The sequence below is a fragment of the Ascaphus truei genome, chromosome 3, assembly GCF_040206685.1.
Source record: "Ascaphus truei isolate aAscTru1 chromosome 3, aAscTru1.hap1, whole genome shotgun sequence".
In the NCBI taxonomy this organism is placed as follows: Eukaryota; Metazoa; Chordata; class Amphibia; order Anura; family Ascaphidae; genus Ascaphus; species Ascaphus truei.
The window spans coordinates 199,718,832-199,736,609 of NC_134485.1; the positions used below are offsets into that span (position 1 = coordinate 199,718,832).

Consider the following 17,778-nt stretch of genomic DNA (forward strand, 5'->3'; position numbering starts at 1 on the left):
TGTGGGGGACGGCGGCAGGGGGTTCCGGGGGACCCGGCAGCGGGAGGGAGAGCGCCCCGATCGGAGGGCGCTCTTCCGCTGCTTCGGCGCGCGCCCGTCACCCTCCGGCGCGCGCTAGGCTACTGCTGCGGCCGAGAACGGGCAAATGCTCGAATAAACTCGGCCGCAGCAGTATAGAAGTTCACCACCTCACACATCAACATAGGTGTCCCCCAAAGTACATGGGTGCTGGGCACCAATTCCCTGATGTTCCTTATGTCCAAGCCCACCCAATGTGTTGGAGTTAGCGCTATCCCGTGGAGTGTTAGTGCACTACTATAGGTACCTGCCCGGGGCTCCGGCACCCGGGTACAGCAAGATAACAGAATTTGATCCGACGTGCGTTCCGCCTACGCGTGGGGTGAATTCCGGCGTGGATAATATCACCATACACCGTACCGTCTATACCTTGGGGCTGGTCCGTCTCCAGCCCGCGGGCCACAGTCACTGCGTGGCGGGGTCCTCCGTGAAGATAAGTTAAGTCCTCCGTAGAGAAGTTCTGAGCCCAGACCACGTGATCAGGCTGCCTGCCGATGAGTTTTTCATTGGGCTAATCAAACAGCTAAAGGGGCAGATCTCATTACTTAAGGCCTGTCCCTGAAGTAACCACAAGCTGGGGAAATGATAATAGTTATCTGGGGCCTATGGGGGTGACTAGCCTAGTGCAAGGGGCTACTGCTCCCCTGCAGCCTCACTTACCCAGCTCCCAGCTTCAACTGACACTCTTCAAACACCGTCTTAACTGTCATCATCTCACAGCTTCACTGGTTGCCTAGCAACATGTAAACTGCAGCCTCTGACGCTGCTATACTCCTATCTATCTAATTGCAGCTGCCCTATTGGCTAAGCTGCAGAATGTGACAATCCCCTGAGGGATACCGGGGCTTCATAAAGATTGCACACCAGTCCCCCTTGACAGGCGTTGTATGTTTTTGCCTAAATTATACTCGACATATCTTTGCTATATTTATAGAGCTATATGTACACATCACGCAATTGCTCACAATACATAATCACTATGAGCCATATTTAATAAGCAGAGCAGTGCTGCTCCATAAGTCATCCGGCACCACAACTTTGTAACTAGGGCCCCTTGAAGCACATTTATGGAAATGGGCTACAGCCATTTACAAAGACACATCCCCTTCCTCTTCTGAGACAGGCTCTGGCACTCCCCTTTTTGAGCCCTGCCCTCTCTCTAGCAGTGCACCAATTATATCTAGTGACTGCCTGGTCACAGGATCTTCCCCACAGAACTTTGCATCTTTGGTCCTCTTCTGCTGCACTGACTACATTTAGTGAAACCCCGAGCCGAATCTTTGCCGATCGATCAGCAACTTGGCTAATTACTTATTGTGTGGATTGTATTGATGCGCTTATTAAAGGGGGGGAGGGGCGGGGCGGCAACTTGGACTGTTGCTTTAAGGTGATATACTTGATGGTTTCCTGCTTTATTAGTAAATCATTATTTCAGTACCACAGCGGCTAACAGTTTATGCTTCTATTTGACAAAAATCTGGTTCATGTCTTTTTTTTTCTTCCATATTCCATGCTGGTTTTATGTGATAGTCACTGTCACATTAAAATAATCGCACTGAATTGTATCAGTTATAAATTCAAGGAGTTTGCAGATTTAATTCAAAGTAAGAGATTAAAGTGTCATGGTAATTGATTGACCTTGCATGCCAGTTTAAATGTGCTTAGAAAGTGATTTATTAGTCGGATTTCAATTTTGTTCTATTTCTTCTACTACTATTACTTTCAGGTTACAGACTTATAGGAAGCCATTCAGGTGTTAAGCTTTGCAGGTGGACCAAGGTATGCTTTTTGTTTGTAAATATTAAATTGTGTGTGTGTGTGTGTGTGTGTGTGTGTGTGTGTGTGTGTGTGTGTGTGTGTGTGTGTGTGTGTGTGTGTGTGTGTGTGTGTGTGTGTGTGTGTGTGTGAAATTTAAACTTTTTTTAAAATTTTCGTTGTAGCTGGTATTGAAGCTTGGTATCGCCACTTAGTCCAATAGTTGCGATGACATGTAACTGCTTCTGCACCTTAGCTTAGGGAACACTCTGTCCAAACTTATTTATTGCATCTACTGTAATTCCATGTCTAAGAAAAATTGCACATGTCACATTTTAGTGGCTATTTCCACCTCCACTATTAGTTACCAACATACTGCAATGACTGGTGCAGGAATATAACAAAGAAGTGTTTGTCTTTGCTTTCCCCTTGATAGATCTTCGGTAGACAGTCCTAATTCTCCTTTGCAGTGCATGTTCCTCTTTCTCTGAACATCAGTGTAGTCTGCGATCTCCCCTGTGTAATTCACCTTAACGTAAATGTTACTAAACAGAACATATCCATAACTGCAGCAGTGTGCAGAAGAACGGACGATGCACTTGCTAGGAATCTTTGTCTCGTATGGTTTGTGTACCAATACTGAATTAAAAACCACATGTTTGTTTAAACACATTTGTTTCTGGTAACCTGTTTTGTATATGGATAGATTGATGGCTTTTAACTTTTAAAAAAAGTTTTTGTTCAGTTTAACCTTAATTTTACATGTGAACTGTTTTTATTCTTGTATCCGCTCGGAGATTTGGAAAAGGTACCTCGCGTGTTCGCTCCTGTTTCTGCTTCCTTGATTTTTCTTTTGTTTCTTTTAGTCCATGCTGCGAGGAAGAGGAGGCTGCTACAAGCATTCGTTCTATGGCATCGAAAGCCATCGCTGTATGGAAACCACACCAAGCCTGGCTTGTGCAAACAAATGCGTCTTCTGCTGGAGGTATGGATTTAGATTCTTGGGGGAAGGGCAACAAGCTGGCAATAGGTTACGCAAAATCATATGCTTCATTATGTGACTGGTAGAAAGTAATTGTTGTTCTGCTGAGACTTAAACTAAACCGAGAAATAGATCTTCATGTACAGTAGATGCTTGCAAGGAGGATTCACCTATCTTGCCACATTTCCAAATCTGAACATGCAAGTAAGCAGTTTATACATTAAACCTTCCTCTTGAGAAGTTTCCGACTTGAAAGCTGGTAAATTGGGCTCGCAGTGCAGTTCAGTGTTCCTGAACGGCAATGTAGGTAATTAAAGTGAAGAAAGTCACCCATACACTTAATTCAAGACAGTACGAATAAATGATTAACAAAAAAAACCTACCTTTGTCCTGGTGCACAAATTGAAAGGACCAAAGCCCTGTTTTCTTACCTTCATAATTTGGCAGCAGTAACAGGAATCATATATGCGATGTGTATCATTCTGCTTGTGCCAGGTACTGGAGTTTTCTGAAAACCACTTGTGTATTCCCAAATTGGCTTTCTATATTCTGAAAGTACAGAGCTGGCTGCACCCGACTGGGTTCTGACTGAATGAAAGACACGTTGCATGTTCCAACATGTTTTAGAGGATCAAACAAATGCTCAGATTTGCATTAAAACCAACATATTTGACTTTGTGCAAACTGCTACTAAGCAATAAAACGTATACAAACATGCAACAGGAAGCGAAACAGACCTACTGAGTACGGTCATCAAATGTGGCTTCTCAAGCACAGACCCTGATAGGAGATCATGTTTACAAGCACTGTATCCTCTTGTTAGGGAATTTTGAGATTGTAGTGAAATCTTATTACAGTAGCCGCTGAAATTGTGACCATTGCACTCTTTCAACTTTATGGAGCACCCAGGAGAAGCAGCCTTGTAAAAAAAGGTTGAGGCAAGCACTGGATTCTGAAAAAATTGTTACCATACTATCTCCCAATCCTTAAAACCGGTTCTAAGTGAATAAATGCAGAGGTTTTTTTTTGGGGGGGGGGGGGGGGGGGGAACATCCCTAGAGGCTGCGTTAATTAGAAAGTATAATGAGCTAATACTGATCATTCTACTTTGCTGTCTGCTCACTTTTGGGAATTGGGAAACACTCTCTCCCCCTCCTTTTGGGAATTAAATTGATCATACAGTCTGTAAATGAGCACACACGCGGTGTCTGTAAAAAGTCTGTGTGCTGCGTACTGCATTGTAATTGTGAAGCTCTTTGAGTCCCATTGGTAGAAAAGCGCTATATGACATACATTTTGTTATTATTACCCAGAATCCCTGGCTGCATTATATGCGAAGCGATTATGGGGAAAAGCAGGGTTGTAGAACTGTTTGAGACCTGTAACTGTGCTCACAATTGGTATTTTTATTTGCTGTATATTGATATGAGAAGCTATGGCCCTGTACAGTGTAAGTAATGGAATGCCAGTTAGTAGCCGGCACGTCTGACAGCCGCTGCAGGGCATATTCCTGGTAACAAGCTATGAGAGGGAGCTGCTGAATCTAACACTTGCTGAGGCACTTATGTTTCTGCTGGTTTACTAGATGCTCTGGAATAACACTCACAACTCATGATAATGCTGGTGGTTTGCCATGCGACATAGAGGAAATCTGATAAGAACACCAATAGTTCATTTGTAGGACACATTGATTAGCAGAGGGATGGCTGAAGCAGTTTGAAGAATGCCTCTTTGTGCTCAGGCCTCATCTTTCATCAACATTTCATTGCTTAGTGCGGCATACTCCGAACAATACAAGTTAGTCAAAAGCATGGATATTGAACCGAAATCTCATTATAAATGCAGTTTTTTGTTTAAGTCGGTAATGACACATCATTTGTTTTTAATAATCACATTAACTGTGATTAGCTAAAACAAGCTGATTTTAAATAGGATATTTCTGTAGACTTTGCACGTGTACAGTGCAGCTTTGTTGCATTGTGTGATCAACAAACCTTCTGCACCCTTTATTTTTTTTAAACTCTATTGCAATGGTTTTGAACTTGTGATCCATAGAACCCTGGATTTAATGACTGATCATGTCTAAAATGAATTGGTGCTGGCAGATTTAGTTTATGCTCTTATCCTTTTTGTTAAATTACATGTTACTGAAAATATTCAATAACGGTCTTCCAGAAATGATAAACTTTGGATTCCATATTTAATACTATCACCTTGTATTAGCTGCATTAAAGCATAACTAGCTTGCTAAAAGACACCAAGTTATTCTATATTCTAAAGGGTCATTGAAATGGAAGAGATGTGTGTGTGTGTGTGTATATATATAAATATATATATATATATATATATATATATATATATATATATATATATATATATATATATATATATATATATATACCTCTTCTGTATCTAAGATTGCTGCAGTACTTGGGCTAACGTAGCATTAGCTTCTCCTAAAGTTAATGTCCTATGCAATTTTTACTTTTATTATCACTGTTTTCTCATGGGTGCTAAAGGAGCATCCAAGACATTTTTTTCTTTCCTTTTTGTTTAACTTGTATTTTATTGAAAATTTCCACAACATCATTACATACATTTGAGGGGAGAGGGGTACCAGGACAACATTTTTACACATTTGTCATGTTCCATCAAGCAACAATTACATGAGATACAGGAGAAATTATATATCTAGTGATTATGGGTTGTAGTTTTTATCCGCTACTACAACGGCGTCTAGTTTGAAGGGAACCTCAATCTACAACTGAAACTTTCTAGTGCAGTCCGTGGGCTTGTGGAGGGGAACTATAAGATCATTGTATCTAAGTTTAGGCGAGGATTATCTGCGAAGGCGAGCCATGGGTTCCAGGTTTTCTTGCAGGTTTTGCTGAGAAGGCTGGTCAGCTTCTCCATTTGGGATTGAAAGCACACTTTGGCCCTTATGGTTGGCAAGGTCGGGATTTTGTGTTGTATCATACTGCAAAAGACAGAAAAGCCCAACGCTACATCCAATGTGACAAAAATACACAGTGAAATACATATATTCTCTTGAATAAGGATAATTTAGTTAAACACTGTGGCCAAAGCGTTATAAGCCTGCAAGCCATCAAGGCATGACCAGTAAGCAGGTCCTAACCCTACCTAGGCAAAATCTCATTTACCTCTGCTGGAGGGAAAATGGCCACAATGGATCTGTACTGCACAAGAACATGAAAAAAACCTTGCTACTTAAAAAGTTGGGTGGAGTTAACTTAAACCCTGGAAGGAGGTATCCATACTTCAGCAATTTTGCATTTCATAGACGTGACTATTTGTGATAGCAATTTTTTTCCTGCTCTCGAGAGCCCCTAGAGGGGTTGATTTTAAGAGGAATGACCATGGATCAATTGGTATATCTACATTCAGTATTCCCTGGGTCCAATTATGAACCTGATACCATAATTTCGGAGATCTTGGGGCAGGACCACCACATATGGAGAAACGTGGCCTTTTCTCCACAACCTTTTGGACAGAGGGGATGTAGCCTGGGACATACTTACGTATAGCTTATTGGGGTTTTGTACCAGTGTAGCATTACTTTATATGCGTTTCTTTAACAATTGGGCATATGGAACAGCTAGCCACTGCGTTAAAGATATTGTCCCTGAGTAGCGATGATGACAATTGGAACTGAATGACCGGGATGAGGATGGGCCCCATCCTTCTCTTCTCCCCCCCCCCCTTCAGTTTCTTTTGATTAATCAGGCGTTTAGAGTTGTCCCGAGAGCCGGGTGCGCTGCAGTCTCACCTGTAGCTCTCACTGTGTCTGGTGCATCCACGTCCGCGTCCTTCTCTGCTGTTCTTATTAGACCTGTGAAGCAGTGTATAAGGAGGGTTGAGTAGAGGCTTTTTTTACATCTATATCTTTCACTGGGTTTACATTTATACCAATCACAGTCACTCATTTGATTACCACTATTACTTGTGTGTATTGTCATTGAAGAGTGTTAGAGCGCCACCGGGGTTTTTTCTGTATACATTCAGAGTTTGAAATAAGTAGAGTAATCTGGGCAGGAGGTTCACTTTGACAGGTGTATTCTTCCTATCCAGAAGATAAAATAGGCCAAATCATAGAAAAGGTTGGGAAGGGATATCAAAAATTATATAATTGGTAAATAGTGCTAATTTGTATACCTGTAATATTTGTTACCCGCGTCACATTGGCCAATTGGAAACCATTCTGGGTGACATCACAGTTTCCAATTGGCCCACAGGGTGTGGGAGCATTGAAAATCAGCCATAATGTGAACCCTGGAGTGGCTACTGGTACCCACTATGGAGGTAAGTACTTCCGGAAGCAGGGGTTCCCCAGAGCTGAAATTAATGGGGCTCGGTTCCGGAGACCCACTTTTTAATCCTGTATTAAAAAAAACCATGCATGGATTGCCTCTTTAATGTCCACTCAACGTAATTGGGAATTTTAAGGATCCGTCTTTTGGTCCCTATTCATTACGTTGTGAAATAGTTTTGCATGTGCTGGAGAGAATATTGATCCCATTAATTTTAATGGCGTTGACCGCTCTTAAGGATAAGGAAGATTGCTCTACAGCAGAGGTGGGCAACCTATTTTTCAATGTAGCCACAGGTGTGGCTAATGAGAAGTGAAAATCGCCGCACCATGCTTTTCGTTTACTTGCATCACTACAAATGTTAGCTCCCATAAAAAAATAACAGTTCAAGGTCGGGTCTAGACTCCAACTGAAGGCAGAGGGGAGTATTGGATGGCTGTGTTGCGTCAGTGACTCATTCAGAAAGTGGAAACCAGCACACGCCATCAGGAAAAAGTTTATTTTACTGTGGGAGCTGGCAAACTCAAATTCGCCACACTTTCATGGCCGATTTGCGCGATTGGCGACAGTGTTGCCCACCTCGGCTCTACAGCCTATTCAACAGGGGCCTTGATAAAGTGCTGGGATGTTAGTAGTTGCAGCTTATGACATTTGTTTAATATTTAGACTTGAGATTCTTCTCCATTGGAATACTTTAAGGCAACTACAAGCTGGTGACATCAAATATAATTATATTCATTTCTTCTAAAAATTATTGTATAGCTTCAGGGTGATGAGCATTATAAATAACTTTTTTTTCCTTTTTTTTAACTAGCAATTTTTGTTACATGAACAGCAGAAAAGCACTTTATAATTGTATGGATGCCTTCATCAGGTATATTGCAGGAATTACAGACATTTTTATTATGCACTGTGAAGGTATGAAACCGTACTCATTAAGTTATGTTAATAATAAACTTTGCGTTGGCATTCTGGTTGCTACCGTAACATTTTGGTATCTATATTTAATTTGTTCCATGGTTTTACAGCAGCAGGAGGAATGGCTCTGATAACATCACTGCGATTAAAACGTGTTCACCTGAGTCCCAGCTTCAGACCCTCATGGCCCCTGGCTCTTTACATCATCCTTTGCTTTCGGCAACTACAAGAAGATAGCGTTTTCCTTGCGCCATAGAGTTTATAATCAAGGGATCTATAAGAAAATATATTAACCATGATTATTATTGTTTGTGAGTGTCACATTACATGCTAATGTATTTTTTTTCTAATGTCAGATTATATTATCTTTTAATTGGTAAAAGTGAAGGCGTTCTGTTTAGTAATCTATTCACACTTAACAAAAGGTAACCGCTCATGTTTCTACTTTAGGCATCATACAAATCCCGTGGGAACTGAATGGAGATGGAAAATGGACCAGCCTGAGATGATCTTGGAAGGAGCCATTGAAAACCACCAAAACATGATCAAGCAATTTAAAGGTATGATGCCCACGTATGACTTAATCTCATGGAATAGATTCGCAGTAGCAGAAAACGGGGTGAATTTTCTTATCCTGTTGCTTGAATGGTAACTTTCTGAGCACAGCCGTGGCAAAATCACAATCTGAAATGTTAGTGATGTTTCTTCAATAGCTAGCCACAAGAAATGTCTACTTCTAACAGTGAGAGAACCTGCAAGGGGTATATTGAAGTTTTATTTTCGAGGAGTGGAATTCGTCAAATTAATATATGTGGCTGAAAATCTGCTGGAGTTCATACTTGAGATTATCAAGAGAAAGTGAGTTATGTCTTGGTGTTCTCTAGCTCTACTCTTTCTTTTCCAACAGTAAAAAGCAATGTGGTGAAGGCTCCACTGCTAGCAATGTCAGCCGGGAAGCACTAAATATCTTTTTCCGCATACAGCATGAAGCGCAGTGAACAATCTGTTCACTTCCATTCAAGTAAATCAAAGTTACTGCATCATTAAACATGTGCTATTCCTCTTTACCATGTGTAATAAGCGTCTGATTGATGCAGCGTCACAGACTCTGCATGGTGTATGTTTAAGGACCCAAGTCAAGCTTATTGTTCAATTTCTAATAAAATACCCACTACACATCCCAAAAAACTAAAATAAAGCGATGGGGTAAAAGTGTATTTTTGGGACAATTGTTTATTTGTTTATAAAGGTAGATCTGTCTAAAAAAAAGAATAATAATTCCCCCCCCCCCCCCCCCCCTCTGTTTATTCCAGTCTCTGAGATACTTCCTGGTTGGTTGTGTGTCACCACTGCCTCAGGGGGTCATTCATTAAAGTAAGATTGTGCCAACAAGACTCTACAGTACCTTATGGGAACCGCAATTTGCACTGGACTTTTTGAGCAGTACTGCCCAATTTTAACTTTAACGAATAACCCCCTCCAAGAGAGCATAAGTTCTATGCTGAAGACATGACTGAGAGAGACTGCATATTAAGAGCATTAGGAGGGAGCGGTGCCTTCTAAATTTTGAGTGTAAACTCCACACAGATAAGTTGAAACAAATGACAACCACATACTCACAAATAAATAAGTCAGAAATACTTCAAAGTAGTATCTTTTACTCATAAAGATGTGAGTAAAAGTGAAATACTGTGCAATGTAAGCATACAGATAACAGAGCAATCAAACAGTGTGAACACCTTATCTATATTAGCCCTATTGGGCATTATTATCCATTTAGGTGGTGCTGTTTGTCTTATTTCTAATACACCCACACAGATATGATTTGGAGAACAGTAGAGCATTAACTGTACAGTGTATGTTATGGGAAGATAAAGATAACTGCCTCCGGAAAGTGTCTCGCTCTGTAAAGCTCTCCGTATACTGTTATCTGTTTGCTTGGAATACAATGAGGATTGGCCAAGCATGTCTCCAAAAACTGGAAACATTTTTATTGACCCTACAAAGCTTTCAAATGCTTATTATATCAAACGGCCTTTTAGTGAAATACAAGGACGATCATACAACTTGCTTACCAGACACAGGCTAAGCCAGGCCTGATTTTGAAACCTCATACCAATATATTTTTCCAAGAAGCAGAGATCAGCCGCTCTATAGAGACAGCACAAATAGGAGTCGGTGCCCACGTGCTCAGCGAGTCTCTTTGGATTCACACTCCTGGATTCACAGTATAATTATAAGCTCTCCCGTAGCACTGGGTCTTTTTGTCTTTTGTTCCTTGCATACAAAATAATGTACGTCTATGATTTATTGATTAATAAAACTTTACAACCATAAGGTAATTTCACTAATCACTGCGCCTCCACAGCATTGTGTAGGTAATCTTTTTTTTAATTTATTATTATTAAACACTGGCTAATAATGATTAAAACATTGTTTTAAATGCGGTAAATGGCAACCCATGTTTTTCACAGATTAAACTATATAAATAGCTTTATATATGATGTTGGGACCATTTTACAAAAGCTGTTAAATGTATTGTAATCCTGCTCAGGCTGGATTACAGTAGTTTTACTTGTCACGTTACATTACCAGCTATACGAAGCATCTCGCATACAGTATCATCTAACATTGTAATACAAACATTAACTTCTGCTCACAGGGATTTTCGACAAAGTAAATTGGTCTCTTAGGGTTAAAGTGAACAAAATGCTTATGCTGTAGGGTTATTATTAACATCATCTGGCCCTAAAATCGCATACAGTGTATGAATTTAAACTTTCTGAATGAAAGAGAACACCGTTCTAATGAGTCCTTCAGCTGCAACTTCCATTTTCGGGTTCAGGGCCTCTACGATCATGTGACCACTCTTTGCCGGATGGGTGTTGCGGCCTTTCCTGCTTCCAAAGGGGTTAACACGGAAGGCATTTTAGTGATAGTCTCTAAAGTACCTTAAATTCTAAGCAAATTTCCTGATTCAGTCAGGTTTAAAAAAAAAAAAGTGCTAGGATTATTGAATTAATGTTTCGGTTCAACACTTTTCGATACATTTTTACCTTCACATGTCAAAAGAAACATCCTTGTTCTCAGTGTTCATTTCATAACCCCACACCTATATCTTTGTAGAGCTCATGATGAAATGACAGAGGAAGAGGTAAAGTATAATCAGCAATATTTTCCTTGCTGCGACGTAATCGTTATCAGCTCTGGGATCGGTCTTTCAGTGGTTTGTTCTCCTCCCTGAGGGTTGAACCGGGCTGTTCAAAAGATTAGTACTGGCCAGGAAGGCCTACATTAGTGTAACTAATGAGTGGCATATTATTGACTGGGTGCTTTCAGTTGGTTGCAGAAGCCTGTAATGGATTGAATTTTGACTATGATTTTTTTACTCTTGCCTTCTCTCTTTGACAAGGATGTTGCGCTTGGAATGTGAAAATCATGACTGAAACCCAGAGATAATTGAGTGGAATTAAATCAATGTTTCGAATGAAGGTACTGGTATACAGTTAACCTAAGATATAAAGGTGTTGCTTCAACAGTAAGGGGTATACAATCACTGAGTAAATAATGTAACAGCCCATATGCAATGGTTGAACCACTAGGGTTAATGAATACCCTGTGACAGAGTAGGATCAATTCAGGTAATTTCCTACAAGGAGTACTACTTAGCAACCTATGAAGTGATATATATTTATATATATATATATATATATATATATGTTCCTGCATGCATATGCAAACCGGTTGTCTGTGCCCGTTAGATGTAACTGCTGCACGGTAGCTTGAGATGATGATAGGAAAATGCCTGTCGTGGAGTATGTAACTCAAACTACACTGGTTGCAGAAACACTAGAAATGCGGTTTGGCTTTGTGAATGCCTAAGCCCATATTCATGAATGGGTTAACCGCTGGTGTTCTGCACTCCAGTACTACCGGTGGGTGTATCCCCTAAATGAATTCTGATCACTATTGGAGCTGATAAGCCCTCTATACATCACGGCGTGGGTGTTAGTATGCCCGAGTCCATATTCATGAATGGACAAAACCGCATGATAGCAGGGATACAGATATACTCAGTACTGTAATGTGTCCACTTACTGTGAGGACGAATGGACACCTAGTTCTCCTACTCGAGTGAGTGTTTGCACTCGCAGAGTCTAGTAGCTGATCGCAATGCGATACTGAATGCTGCCACGCTAATGCTGACAATGCGCGTGCACGTGATAGCCGATGCGCGCGTGAGAAACGCTTTCTCAAGGCAATAATGAGAGGGGGGGAGTCCCATAGAAGCAGTAAATTATTTATGCGGTGTAAAGTGTTGCCATTGGTTGGTTAACTCACTGGAGGCTGATAGATGTGATGATCTGATTGGATCACACAGAGATCATCAGAGAAGGGGGATAGCTCCCTGCCATAATACAGTATAAGTGAGTAATATAAATATCTGTTAAAGTATAGAAATTAGAAGAAAAAAGCGCCCAATCCTAGTGCATTACTGTGCAAAAAATGGTTTAATTCCCAATAAAAGGCTCATAAAATGAACTCACAAACATAAAAGATAAAAAAAGCATTGTATGAGAAATACTCATGCTCCAAAGGATCTGTAAGCGCTGCTGCTCTGCTACTCTGCTCCGTGACACCACCGCATCCAGTACAGCCCTCGTGTATCTCTGCCAGCAGGAACTCACGTCATCAGGCTCCTCACAGTATTCTTTCCCCGGGAACACACCTCCAGATAGTTTAGGTTCCCACCGAGGACAATGTTTGCGGCGGAACGAACAGATGACGTCACGCCGTGCACGGAGATGGCAAGCAGGAGAATGTCAGGCAGAACTCATAAATCAACGCTGAAGGAATCCACAGCACAGGTGGGAACTAAACTATCTGGAGGTGTGTTCCCGGGGAAAGAATACTGTGAGGAGCCTGATGACGTGAGTTCCTGCTGGCAGAGATACACGAGGGCTGTACTGGATGCGGTGGTGTCACGGAGCAGAGTAGCAGAGCAGCAGCGAGCGCTTACAGATCCTTTGGAGCATGAGTATTACTCATACAATGCTTTTTTATCTTTTATGTTTGTGAGTTCATTTTATGAGCCTTTTATTGGGAATTAAACCATTTTTTGCACAGTAATGCACTAGGATTGGGCGCTTTTTTCTTCTATTTTCTATGCAGGTGGAGAGGGAGGTCGTTGTGCCCTTTAAAGAAGCAGCCTTTTTCCTGTCAGTGCTTTTCTGTTTCTTGCATTTTTTGGACTTCATTTGGACTTCAAAGGATTTGTGACAAAAGTTTGTTATTGGGTCCACAGCACATCTTTTTATAACTATATATGCATTTGGTGAACGTATTGATTGCACAGTTAAATATTATTATTGTCATTTAGGTTTTTTATACATTTATACATTTTCTGATCATTTATTATTATACTATTGCTGTCACACCATACCCAAGCGCAGTCCTTTTCTGTATACACTGGCGACACACTTTATTCGAGCTCGGCTAGTCCCACGAATTCGGGTATACCCGGGTGTATTGAGGTTTGTGACTGTTTTCTGCCCGAGTGCATTGAGGTATTTTCCAGGCAGGGATTGAAGCATTTTATTCCCGCTGGCTGCAATACTGCACAGTATATATATATATACTGCATTACAATTCATGAATTTATGCCATCTGGTAGACACGCGAAGCATTGCAGCCTATTAAATCCTAATCATTATCATTTAACAGATCAGCCGCCCGTCAGCCAGGCATGAACCCAGGCTGGGAAGGCAAACGCAACGGGGCTTGTCAGAGGTGAGGAGCGGCGCATTCCAGGTATCTGCCAGGTACATACTGGGTATTTGCTCGAATAAAGTGTGTCGGTGCAGTATATCTGTTAAAGTATGATGAACTAACTGTCCCACTATGAGTAATATCATACTATAAGTAGTGGGGAGAGTTGATAAAGTAATCAACCCTCTAGTGTGGATTCAGACTTCCACACACTGTGTGTGTGTGTATATGTGTGTGTATATATATATATATATATATATATATTAAACAAAAACCCCTCATTTAGGCCATTCGGTGACAGTGTGTTTAAAGTGTAAATCCACTTGGCCTCTCTTTGTAGTAAGGCAGTATCCCAGTCACCATGTCTCTGACCCATAGAGGGTTGATCAATACCGACAAACTTAATTGTAGTTAGATCTCCATTATGATAATTATTAATGTGTCTAGCTAATGGTTTGTCGGTTTTGTTTCTAACCGAACCAATGTGCTCTAGAACCCTCTGTTTGAGGGGACGTCTGGTCTTGCCCACATAGATTTTGCCGCAGTTGCAAACACCCTGGTATATACAGGCATCCCCCGGTTTAAGGACACTCACTTTAAGTACACTTGCGAGTAAGTACATATCGCCCAATAGGCAAACGGCAGCTCACGCATGCGCCTGTCATCACGTCCTGAACAGCAATACCGGCTCCCTACCTGTACCGAATCTGTGCGCAAGCGGGGAGACTATAGAGCCTTTTACACATGTGTTATTTACATCAGTTATGCACGTATATGACGATTGCAGTACAGTACATGCATCGATAAGTGGGAAAAGGTAGTGCTTCACTTTAAGTACATTTTCGCTTTACATACATGCTCCGGTCCCATTGCGTACGTTAATGCGGGGTATGCCTGTAATGTCTGTGCTCAAACAGTTTATATATTTACGAATTTGGTAGGTTTTGGAGCCATTCCAATTCGTAAACTCTGTAGTAGTTGGCATATAGGTGCAAGCCTTGCATCTGCCACAACTAAAGGACCCCTGAGGTTTAGGGGGGAGCCAGGTCCTTGGTGTAACTTCACGGAAATGACTGTGGACTAATAACTAATACGTCTCTGATGTTCTGGGCTCTTCTACTGACCAAAGAAGGATGATTATGTAGAAACTCTGTGATGTGAGTGTCGGCTTTTAGTATATGCCAATGTCTCTGCGGTATGGCTCTGGCATGCTGCCATTGATTATTGTATGTCCCTATGAACCATACTACTTTGTCATTGGTTACTGGTCTTTTGTCAATCAAGAGTGTATTGCGTGCTGTATATTTTGCCCTTTTGTAGGCTTGTTTTACCACACGCTTACTGTAACCTCTTTCATAAAATCTGTCAGCCATAGTTAAAGCTTGTTTTTCAAATTCAGTCTCACTACTGCAATTTCTCTTTAGCCTGAGAAATTGGCCCATTGGGATCCCTCTTACAAGTGACCTTGGGTGGTGGCTTGTAGCTGTGAGTAAGCTATTGGTGGCGGTGGTTTTTCTGTAGATAGTAGTTTCAATATTGTCTTCAGGACCTCTGGAAATACGTACATCGAGGAACACAATGGTGCTTGGATTGTGCTCAAGTGTGAGGTGTAAGTTGAGCTGGTTTGTGTTCAAAATGCTAATGAATGTTCTCAAATTGTCAGCTGAGCCCCTCCACAACACCATCACATCATCGATGTAGCGTACCCAGAGGTCTATGTTTGATGTATAGGGTTTTAATTCTTCTGTGAAGACAATCTCAGATTCCCACCTCCCAAGGTACAGGTTGGCGTAGGAGGGGGCACACTCCTTCTTTTGTCCTCTACTTTTTACATAATTTTATTTTATTCATTATAGTATGTATATTTGCCATTTAGTTTAGCTCTTCATCACAACCCAATCATCCTGTTAATCACCCTTTTATCAGCGTGCACGTAATCCTGCTATACTACAAAAATTGAATCTCCAATTACCATATATATATATATATATACATATATAAATATATATATATATATATATATATATATATATATATATATATATATATATATACACACATACACACACACACACACACTCCATGGAAGTCTGAATCCACACTAGTGGGTTGATTACTTTATCAACTCTCCCTACTACTTATAGTAGGATATTACTCATAGTGGGACAGTTAGTTCATCATACTTTAACAGATATTTATATTACTCACTTATACTGTATTATGGCAGGGAGCTATCTCCCTTCTCTGCAGCCCTATACTTCAACATCAGGGCTTTTTATTGAGGCACTTTGAGATATAATATTATATGAATTGGTCTTACAAACATACCATCTAATTGCAATAGTATAATATTTATTACTAATATACTTATGCATAGATGTGCCAGTTTCAACAGTATATTATTCAAGGCTGAGCAAGTTAATAAGTTCTTATGATGATCTCTGTGTGATCCAATCAGATCATCACCTCTATCAGCCTCCAGTGAGTTAACCAACCAATAGCAACACTTTACACCGCATAAATAATTTACTGCTTCTATGGGACTCCCCCCCTCTCATTATTGCCTTGAGAAAGCGTTTGTCACGCGAAACGCGCGCGTCGGCTATCACGTGCACGCGCATTGTCAGCATTAGCGTGGCAGCATTCAGTATCGCATTGCGATCAGCTACTAGACTCTGCGAGTGCAAACACTCACTCGAGTAGGAGAACTAGGTGTCCATTCGTCCTCACAGTAAGTGGACACATTACTGAGTATATCTGTATCCCTGCTATCACGCGGTTTTGTCCATTCATGAATATGGACTCAGGCATACTAACAGCCACGCCATGATGTATAGAGGGCTTATCAGCTCCAATAGTGATCAGAATTCATTTAGGGGATACACCCACCGGTAGTACTGGAGTGCAGAACACCAGCGGTTAACCGATTCATGAATATGGGCTTAGGCATTCACAAAGCCAAACCGCATTTCTAGTGTTTCTGCAACCAGTGTAGTTTGAGTTACATACTCCACGACAGGCATTTTCCTATCACCATCTCAAGCGACTGTGCAGCAGTTAGGCCAGGTCCCCACTGGCCACTGCAGCGCCCGCTGTTGGGGACGCTGCAGGGACAATAGCCGCTGCACAATGGGACCGGGCCTGCTGCGAGGGGGGGGGGGCGCTGCGCTCTGCCGACAGTGACTCCTGCTCGCAAGAGAATTGTGATCAGGAGTTGCGACGGAGCGCTAAGCCACGCCCCCGGCGGTTCAGCCAATGAGGGCGAACCTGCCGGGTGACGTCACGGCCGTGCCCCCGTCACGCCCCCCCCCCCCCCCTGTCTTTTGGTCTGCAGCTCCCTGCAGACCAGGGGAATCGGCTGCCCGCGCCGCCAGCCTCGCTGACGCGCATGCAGCGCAGGTACTGTGGCCGCAGCCTTACATCTAACGGGCACAGACAACCGGTTTGCATATGCATGCAGGAACATATACACACACATATATATATATATATATATATATATATATATATATATATATATATATCACTTCATTGGTTGCTAAGTAGTACTCCTTGTAGGAAATTACCTGAATTGATCCTACTCTGTCACAGGGTATTCATTAACCCTAGTGGTTCAACCATTGCATATGGGCTGTAACATTATTTACTCAGTGATTGTATACAACTTACTGTTGAAGCAACACCTTTATATCTTAGGTTAACTGTATACCAGTACCTTCATTCGAAACATTGATTTAATTCCACTCAATTGTTTCGTTCATTTTCAATCCAGAGTACATCCAGCACTCGACATTGGATTGTTGTGTGTCCTTCAGTGGATTTTAACCCCAATTCTTTCAAATTGATGAACAATAAAATTTATTTTTAATTCATATCACTAAACATTCAGCTTTGGGAATTGAGTGCCTTGTTGGGTTTCTAGCTCTCTTTTGTTTTTTCCATTATTAC

At 41.3% G+C, this 17,778-nt stretch overlaps 1 protein-coding gene across 1 annotated transcript in view; it reads left to right on the forward strand.

The window, feature by feature from the left end:
* LOC142489354 (S-adenosyl-L-methionine-dependent tRNA 4-demethylwyosine synthase TYW1-like) overlaps positions 1-17,778 on the forward strand; it is a 109,088-nt gene that overhangs the window by 85,117 nt on the left and 6,193 nt on the right. Inside the window, exons 9-11 of the mRNA XM_075589939.1 lie at positions 1,805-1,857; positions 2,700-2,818; positions 8,512-8,621. Of these exons, the coding sequence (XP_075446054.1) occupies positions 1,805-1,857; positions 2,700-2,818; positions 8,512-8,621 (282 nt within the window). The remainder of the gene's footprint in view (positions 1-1,804; positions 1,858-2,699; positions 2,819-8,511; positions 8,622-17,778) is intronic.